This window comes from Corylus avellana, chromosome ca11 (assembly GCF_901000735.1).
Source record: "Corylus avellana chromosome ca11, CavTom2PMs-1.0".
NCBI classification, from domain to species: domain Eukaryota; kingdom Viridiplantae; phylum Streptophyta; class Magnoliopsida; order Fagales; family Betulaceae; genus Corylus; species Corylus avellana.
Genome location: NC_081551.1, coordinates 13,742,826 through 13,752,401, shown reverse-complemented (window position 1 = coordinate 13,752,401; position 9,576 = coordinate 13,742,826). Strand labels below are relative to the sequence as shown.

At 36.4% G+C, this 9,576-nt stretch overlaps 1 protein-coding gene across 2 annotated transcripts; it reads left to right on the top strand.

Moving 5' to 3' along the window:
* The first annotated feature begins 6 nt into the window (after positions 1-6).
* Positions 7-8,129, top strand: LOC132166083 (diacylglycerol kinase 2-like). 2 transcript variants are annotated; one of them, XM_059576837.1, is made up of 8 exons: positions 7-690; positions 1,496-1,871; positions 1,947-2,023; positions 5,687-5,806; positions 5,879-6,043; positions 7,126-7,263; positions 7,498-7,671; positions 7,786-8,129. In XM_059576837.1, the coding sequence occupies exons 1-7, from the start codon at positions 28-30 to the stop codon at positions 7,645-7,647; spliced, it is 1,689 nt and encodes a 562-aa protein (XP_059432820.1). In that variant the 5' UTR covers positions 7-27; the 3' UTR covers positions 7,648-7,671; positions 7,786-8,129. The 2 variants fall into 2 exon arrangements, with proteins under 2 accessions (XP_059432820.1, XP_059432819.1); XM_059576836.1 differs by having other exon boundaries at positions 19-690; positions 7,498-8,129.
* The last annotated feature ends 1,447 nt before the right edge of the window (positions 8,130-9,576 follow it).

The following is a 9,576-nucleotide window of genomic DNA, read 5'->3' as shown; positions in this document are numbered from 1 at the left end:
CACCACTGGTCAGAAAAATGGGTTAATATGGATGATAACCCTGATGTATTTGCTTTCTGTTTTTACTGTGATGAACCATGTGGTGTTCCTTTTCTTGATGCATCTCCTACATGGCATTGCCTATGGTGTCAGCGCCTCATTCATGTCAAATGTCATGCCAAAATGGAGAAAGAATCTGGTGATGTTTGTGATCTGGGTCCTCTTAAAAGGACTATTCTTTCTCCACTCTGCGTTAAAGAAGTTGATGAAGCAAACAGTGGAGTTGGAATGCTAACTTCTATCACAAAGGAAATTATATCTTCTTCTGTTTATGGTCAGATTAAAAGAAGGAACCACCGCAGCATCCGTGGAAGTAGTCGTTCTATTAATGGTAAGTTGCAAGATGCTTCAGTGACTGATACAGCTGTGGATTATGCGCTTAATGGCCTTGCTGATTTGAAGAGGCCCAGTGTTGATTTGAATATTGATTACAAAAAGAAGGATGGCAAACCACTCAGTGTAAAGGGGATCCATAATGGGTTAAGACAAAGAAAAAATGGAACTGCCACCTATTGTCAAATTAAGAAACTTGCACTGGTTGATTTGCCGCAAGATGCCAGACCTGTTTTGGTATTTATAAATGCCAGGAGTGGAGGTCAAGATGGGCCTACTCTTCGGAGGAGACTGAACATGCTATTAAACCCTGTGCAGGTGATTTTTGAGCTCTTTAGTACCTATCAATCTTATTATGGTTTATGTGAAACAATGACTTTTGTTGAAAATACCTAGGCCTGGCTGGATTATGTACTTCCTAATTGCTGTTGCACATTACATATATTATCGCAAATTGGCTCTTTCTGCTTGTTGAAGACCCATTTTGGGTCCACAACTCCCCTGTTTGCTCTCCAATAATTACAACACGAACAGAACACAAATAAGCGAAGTTCAAAATTCTTTATTCTTTACCCTGCATATGCTTAAATGCAGTTTAATTCTTGCTACAATGCTATGCGAGGATGGCTAGTGGGTTCCCAGAAATAACTCGATCGATTTTCTCAATATTTGGTAAACTGTTTTGTCAGCATGTAAATTATTCTTGGGCTCCACTGACTTATTTTTGGATTAAAGTTGTTAACTAAAATAAATAATTTGGTCCTCTCACTACTTCCTCCTACTCATCTCATCTTGTTCATGCTAACTGTTTAATTGGACAATTTATTGGCACCTAGAAGCCTCTGTTAGGGTATAAATATAGCCATATCATTCTATGATTTGTAGTGGGTGTACTAAATGAATCTATTACCATAAAAATGGTCTGAAAAACTTCTTTTTTTTTTCTTCTTACTCACCAATTTTAATATTGAGTTACTTCCTCAGATAAGGAGACCTATAAGAAAACAATAGCCTAAAAATATAGAAATTGTTACTCATCTACTATCTTCTTTCTGTGTGTGTGTGTCTCTCTCTCATGCTGATGTGATTGGGATATTTGGCTGAGTTTTGTTCCCATTTGCAGATTTTTGAATTGACTGCTTCTCAGGGCCCTGAGGTGGGTTTGGATTTGTTCAGTAAAGTACAATACTTTAAGGTTTTGGTCTGTGGTGGAGATGGCACCGTTTCATGGGTCCTTGATGCAATCGAGAAGCACAATTTTGAATCACCTCCACCTGTTGCTATCCTTCCACTCGGTACAGGAAATGATTTGTCAAGGGTACTGCAGTGGGGAAGAGGTTTTTCTACAGTTGATGGACAAGGTGGCTTGACCACACTTTTGCAGAACATTAATCATGCTGCAGTTACAATGGTAGATCGCTGGAAAGTAAATATTAGAGAAGAAAATCCAGAACGCAAAGTTAATAAAATGCAATCCAAGTTCATGATGAACTATTTAGGTATTTCTCTGAAGTTTCTATTTTTAATTCTTGTTTCTTGGACCTACCTGATCTTTGCTATTTTTGGTTTTCTAGGTATTGGATGTGATGCAAAGGTTGCTTATGAAGTTCATGTTACTCGGGAGATAAATCCAGAAAAGTTCTGTAGTCAGGTAGCTATAGTTCTTTTTGTTCATCCTATTTATGTTAAAATATTTAATTTATTGAATTTTCTGCTTATTTGACCTACACTTTTTAAAGATCAGGTGTGGTTTTTCAAAGTATCTATACATAACATGCTTTATCGCTATAAGATATCTCTAGTTAATGTATTCTTCTTGGATTAGGACGTTAGTGTGGCTAGTGTGTCTTGCCTATTGAACTTGTTTTTTACTCATCTTGGCTGCCACTAGGAATGACTTGACAACAAGTGTGACATGTATCAATTGCAATACGAGTTTGACTTTTCGAGAATCTTAACCTGTTATTTTATTTTTATTTTTATAAGTAAATTAATCCCATTATAAAGCGCAGAGAGGCACAACCTAAGTACATAGAAAGTATACGAGAGGGATCCCCAAGTAGGGGGAAAAAGAAGAGAAGTCCAATAGTTCAGTAAAACAAAAAAGTGAGGACTATTAAACACTGCTATCCAAGCATAAAGAGATTTGAACATAACCGTCTTTAGCTCTGCCACTGCAATCTCGCAATCTTCAAAGCTCCTCACGTTCTGCTCTCTCCAAATCCAACAAATTAAGCACAGATGGGCCATCCTTCAAGCTTCTAAAATGTTACTACTTCCCGACTAACCTGTCCATTTAGCCAACAACTCTATCACCCATTTAGGCATGACCCACCCTATACAAAAAAGACGGAAGGTCGAAATCCATAATTCTCTCGCCACTTCAATGTAGAAGAAGATGATCTATGGCCTCTCCACTCTTCTTGTACATAGGGCTGGCAATTTTGACACGACCCGCGAACCCGACACGAAGTTAACAGGTATTGGGTTTGGGCTTATCGGGTTCGGGTCTTAATCGGATCTACCCGATTAAGACACAATTAAATTCGTGTCTGGCGGGTCGACCCGCCAGACACGTTTAATAAATGGGTCTGGCGGGTCAGTCGGGTCAACAGGGTCTGGCGGGTCTAGCGGGTCAATCGGGTCTGGCGGGTCTCGGGTGACCCTCCAGACCCATTTAATTTTTTATTATTTATTATTATTTTTTTTTTTATAAAAAAACCTATGTCTAAGTTCTAACTAAGTTAACCCTAACACTTACTGACTCACTCACGGCTTCATTTCACTCTTCACTTTACGACTTCACAGTTTTCACTTTACTGGCCTATTCCTTGTTTTTCCGTTACTTTTTCTAGGTGGGTCTATATATTAAAACATTATCTTTTAAATCATTATTTATATATTAAAACATTCTCTTTAAAAAAATTTTATTCTTCTTGGATGGTTAAGATAAATTTGACTAGTTCTTTGGCCTAAGAGATCCCTTTATTAAATTATTTTTTCCAATTTTGATTAAGGTTTTTTTTTTAACGGGTCAGGTTGGGTCGTGTCGTGTCTACCCGATATGACCCGGTTATGCTAAACGGGTCGTGTCGGGTTACCCGGATATTTTTCGTGTTATAATCGTGTCAGACCTGCTAACCCGTTTAGCTAAACGGGTCGTGTTCGTGTTTCGGGTAATCGGGTCACGGGTCTTAGCGGGTCATAATCGGGTCTACCCGATTACCCGTTTTGCCAGCCCTACTTGTACATACAACACCAATACATCACTATGACGTTCCTCTTTCTCAAGTTATTCAAAATTAAGATGTCCCCTAACACAGTCGTCAACACAAAGAACATCGCTGTCAAAGAAGCCTTATATTCCCAAATGCTTTTATCAGGAAATTGGGAGCCAGCGGGAGTGCAAAGCACATGATAAGAATATATTACTTCAAACGCCTGCTTTTTGGCGGGGATCCAACTTGAGAGTACAAAAGGTCAAAGAACAAAGTGACAAAGTCAGTTTCCCAATCATGCATTAGTATGGTAAATGATATATTCCACTGAAGCTTGCTGTTAGAAAATTGCACATGATCCCAAGCCTCCTTATTGCGAGCAATACTAAACAATTCCGGAAAAAGTTGCCTTCAAAGGATGATCCCCACACTACAAATCATGTCAAAACCTAATCTTAGACCCATCTCCCAGCTCATATCTGATAAAACTAGAAAAAAAATCCCTACCCCCTTTTAATGTTTTTCCACACCCCACTTCGAAGGGCCCAACTACCTCATTGGAATACCAACCTCCCCTCATGCTATTACATTTGGTTTCCACCACCAATCTTCATAAAGCCTCCTTCTCCGTAGCATAATGCCATAACCATTTCCCCAAAAGAGCTCAATTAAACTAAATCAGATTTCCAACCCCCAAAGCATTGGCGTATGTCGGGGAGCAAATCTTCTACCAATTGACTAAATGGACCTTGAACTCGTCACCAACTCTACCCCACAAAAAAATCCCTATGAAATTTCTCAATCCTATTAGCAACACCTACAAGGATGCAGAAAAGGACAAATAATAAATAAGCAGATTGGAGAGAGTGATTTTAATCAGTGTCAACCTGAACCTACTACCCTTGATTAAATGATTAAATTTACCATTCCTATTAGCTTCAAATTTTAGAATAAGTATGGATTTAATATGGTATCAGAGCCAAAGGTCCTGAGTTTGAACCTTGTTTGTCATTCAACCCAATTTCAATTAAATATTTCATGTGTTGGGCTTCGTCTATTAAAAAGGAATTTGAGCCCACACGTGATAGATAATGTTAAAGTATTAATTAAATAATTAAATTTACCATTCCTATTAGCTTAAACTTTTAGGATAAGTGGAGGTTCAACACTAACCAACCAAATGACCCATTTTTTCAACAATACATCCCATAGTGGTTTAGCCTTATACGAAGCTCCCAAAGGAAGCCCAAATACTTCATTAGCAAAGAGGCCACCCTACAACCAAGGGTAAGTCAAACCTATATTACATCATTCACATTGCTAACGTAACTCTTATTTAGAAAAATTAATCTTTAACCCCGAAATCACTTCAAAACATAAGAGATAGAGCAAATGACAAAAGATGGTTGTGATTTGCCTCATAAAATATGTTAGTATCATTAGCAAACAAAAGATAAGACACTAGAAACTCATCATTATTCCTTGACCCTACCGAAAAACCTAATAAGAGCCTCCCATTTACTATGGTAGACATCTTCTTACTCAAAGCGTCCATGACAACCACCACAAACAATAGAGGAGATAAATGGTCCTTTTGTCTCAAGCCACGTGAACTACAAAAGAAACGAGAAGGAGATCCATTAATAGGAATGAAGAAATGCATCATAGAAATACAGTGAGCTATTCAAGCTCTTCATTTCTCCCTAAAGCCACATCTCTTCAACAAATACACTAAGAATTCCTAGTTAACATTCTTTTTGATAAGTAATATTGTATATATCAAAAAGCGTAGAGGGGCGCAATCTTAGGACACAAGAAGTATACAAGAGGATGCCTAATTCCCAATTAACATGATCATAGGCCTTCTCTAGGTCCAATTTACAGAGCAAACCAAGAATCTCTGATCTAATTCGTCTCTCTAGACATTCATTAGCTACCAAAACTGAACTGGTTTCGAATAATCTTTTATTATTTTTGTTTTTTCTTGTTGGGAGAATGTAAATGGTAATATAACTATAGTATTTCATAGAGAGGTTTGTTATCTTTAATATGCTTTGTATGGATTTGGCATTTGCTGACTAATATTTTACAAACAGTTTGTTAATAAATTGCGATATGCCAAAGAGGGTGCCAGGGATATAATGGATAGAACTTGTGCTGATTTACCATGGCGAGTTTGCCTTGAAGTCGATGGGAAAGACATTGACATTCCAAAGGTACACTACTACCAAATTCAATTTTTTTCTTCTGTTGTAATTGCAGCCTTTCTAATCCTTTCCCCACCCCAGGATTCTGAGGGTTTAATTGTGCTCAACATTGGCAGCTATATGGGTGGAGTAGATCTTTGGCAAAATGACTATGAGCATGATGATGATTTTACTGTGCAGTCCATGCATGATAAATTGCTTGAGGTTGTATGTGTTTGTGGAGCATGGCACCTTGGCAAACTTCAGGTCTGAGATTCTTCTTATATTGTGTGCTTCTCAAAATAAGCATGTTCTGTTTATTACAGAGTCTATATGTGCTTTGCTATTTGTTTGTTTGTTTATAACCACTGATGCAATATTAAACATTCTTCTTCATCTGAACTGTGCTAGTATATGTACTTGAATGTCCTCCCAAAATAGTAAAGCACATACATATTTTCTAGTATATGTGCTCTACTATTTAGTTGAATGTCCCTTCTCTCTCACACACACACACACACCCCCACACGGCAAGCACTTTCTAAAAGGTTTTGACAATTTTAAGCAAGCACATTGCTCTTATGCCAAATAATAACACCGACTTTTGCCTTTTTGCTTTTGAGAGCTCTAGTTAAGATGTCCCATATAAACAACTCGAAAGTTGGTTCAATTGGATCTGATCAATAGAGTTCTGGCATCTTCCTCCACTGATCCATTGCTATAAAAGTTGAGTTTAAACTTGCATTTCAGTGATTTGCTTTTTCCAACTCGAACAATTAATGCCATACAATAAGAAATTGTGCATGTTGAACCATTTTCTTTTTTTCTTTTTCTTTTTCTTTTTCAGAATGTTATTGTAGCTTTTAAAATGCCAAACTTGGAACGCATCGCGTTTATATTTACTATATCTTTGATCATAAGGCACGATCAAAAGAGGATGTTTATACACGCGCATGATTAACAATATATATATATATATATATATATATATATATATATATATATAACCATGCTTTACAAAAATGCATGGTACCTGGACAATCACCCCTTGTGTTGTTGAATCGCCAACTCCTGTAGCAAGATCTGAAAAATTAGAAGATTTATTTTTTTCTTTTTTTGCATGTATATGTTTTTTTATTTATTTTTTATTATTATTATTATTATTTTTAATTTTGCCTACCCAAATAAAGAGTATAGTCTTACCACTCCCCTTTTTTTTGTTTCTGCTTATCAGAAAAGAGAGATATATTTTTTGCCTTTATATACAGACAGGATATGGGAATTCATTGCTGAAAATATTTCTGGAAATGGGAATTCAAGCATAAAAGAATAATTCTGTATGACTACAGGTTGGACTTTCCCAAGCTAGAAGACTAGCTCAAGGGACAGTCATAAGAATACATTCTTCCAGTCCTTTCCCAGTTCAAATAGATGGGGAGCCATTCATGAAGCAACCTGGAAGCATAGAAATATCACACCATGGGCAGGTATATTATTATGCTTTTTTATTTTTTATTTTTGATGCATACCTTCTTATGGTTTGCATTGGTATAATTTATGTGCTATTATAGTTAATATACCTTTTGATTTGGGGGGTTGGAATGTATCAGTCTCTTAATAATACTACCAATAAAACTTGGTCTCTAGTTTATTTCTGAGCTTTCCCCAAGTATTTCAACTTTAATTGAAGTGTTTTTGGTAACTTGATAACGTATTCTCAGGTGTTCATGTTACGGAGGGCTTCTGAGGAGCCCAGAGGGCATGCAGCTGCAATCATGGCAGACGTGTTAGTGGATGCTGAGTGCAGAGGCATTATCAATGCATCTCAGAAGAAAGTACTTCTCCAGCAGATGGCCCTCCTTCTCACTTGATCTTTTTCTCCTAGTCTGGCTGACGTGAGTCCCTCGTTCTTCCCTTTTTTTTTTTTTTTTTGGTTGTTGAGGCAGAATAGGTTTTTCTTACACTAATTTTTTTTTTTGTTGTTGCAAAATTACTCCTTTTTGTGCCAGTACTTGTATACTCAAGCAGGAGAGAGAGAGAGAGAGAGAGAGAGAGAGATGAGCGGCTCCGATTGTTTAAAAATATGCTGAGATTTAATGGGTTTTCACTCAAAAAAAGAAAAAGAAAAAGAAAATATATTCGGGGTTACAATCCCATTTTTCTATTAAGTTTTGTGTCATTTCCATTAAGTTTTGTAGCCTTTTGTACAGAATATGAATAGAGAATGAGTTTGGTTTCATCGTATGTAAAAATACAGTAAAATAACCAAACCAAGTGAGATTTCGATTTCTGACTATCACGTGTTAAAACAAATGGATTCTTTTATTTATCATCTTCACGGGTCAGGGAGACAATTTCTTCGTGGGTTAGATTCACTTCCTACATTAAAATTTAAACTTATTATTATTATTATTATTATTATTATTTTGAATTTCAGTCCTGTGATTGTACTGATGAAATTCCTCTTATGCGCAAATTTGAGCTGTAGAGACCTTTTGTTTGCTTGTTAATGGTGGTCCTTTGCTGATCTATGTATTTCTTATTTCTTCATCAGTTCTCTGACTCTGTTTGGAGACCTCTCGTGACTCCCTCCAGTTCCGTAAAACTGATGCAAACTAGAGGGTTCGTTTGAAAATGAGAAAATAAATAGAAAATAACATAAAATTGATCTCTTTAAAAATAAATGATATATACCACGTTTTTTTATTTATATATCCCATTTCTCTGTGAAAGCTATGCAAATCAGTGCACTTTTGCCAAGACTCATCTGTTCTTTTCAACTTGTAGATATAGGGGTTACCCAGACTTGGTTGGCCTACTAGCTAGCAATAGGAGAATACAATGATTAATGTGACCGTTGTGGAGGTGTAGTCTCATCAAGATTCAAGGACTTCAAATTTTTTATTTTTTTCGTTTATTAAAAGCAGCTCCGACTTTCGGCACTTTTGACCCTAGTCAACCGATCACTCATGTCCAGTTGCAAATTAGGATTATTATTGGGTAGAGTTGGAATCTACCTAAATAAATTAGTATATAAATTCATATAATTATTATTTTTTTTATGTGTGCATGTGTAAGTGTTTATGTAAAATAAAAATAGAAAAAAATTAAAATTTAATTTTATATTAAATCATAAGTAATAAATGTACATGTATACAACAATCATCATGTCATAAGTCATAAAGCATCAAAATAATATTTTTATAAGCTTTTAAAAAGAGGTTTGAAGTTACTGAAAGACCCCCTAAGTATCTAAGTATGTTCCTAGCTTTGCCCGTGCCCATGGCGTTCATTCTTGAAACGGCATTCCATACCATGGTTTACCACAACAATACCATCACATATTGGTAACATCATTTGTCATTTATGTTTACCACCTAAAAATAACTTATCACATTGACTCGTTTTAAAATTTTCCCAATCAACAAAGGTCTTCAATGGATAAAACAACCTCGTCCCTACCAATTTACCACAGTAAAAACGTTCTCTTTCTAAGAGGGTTCTGGAAGATGGTACACGCGCGGTTCTGTGAACGTAGGGTTGACCAGAAAGTTACCCCACATGAAAATGAAACATTATTGATTTGTTTCATTCATTATATTAAAAGAAAAAGGAACAGCAACAACACATGTGGGGGAGCAGCAGTGTGGTGTTGTGTTGAAGGTTAGACAAAAGGGCAGAATTAAGAGTATTTAAGAAAAGAAAAATACAGATGGCGATGGGATATGATTGATAGGATCGATAGATAGATAGATAGAATGGATACAAACGGGACCCTCACATTCCTCAATCTGACCACA

What these genes read in the sequence shown, in the direction of transcription:
- LOC132166083 (XM_059576837.1), top strand. Translation starts at nt 28, where the DNA reads ATGGATGATAACCCTGATGTATTTGCTTTCTGTTTTTACTGTGATGAA. An exon ending in GTTCATGATGAACTATTTAG is followed by an intron (nt 1,872 to 1,946) that starts GTATTTCTCTGA and finishes TTGGTTTTCTAG; the next exon opens with GTATTGGATGTGATGCAAAG. An exon ending in AAATATCACACCATGGGCAG is followed by an intron (nt 7,264 to 7,497) that starts GTATATTATTAT and finishes ACGTATTCTCAG; the next exon opens with GTGTTCATGTTACGGAGGGC.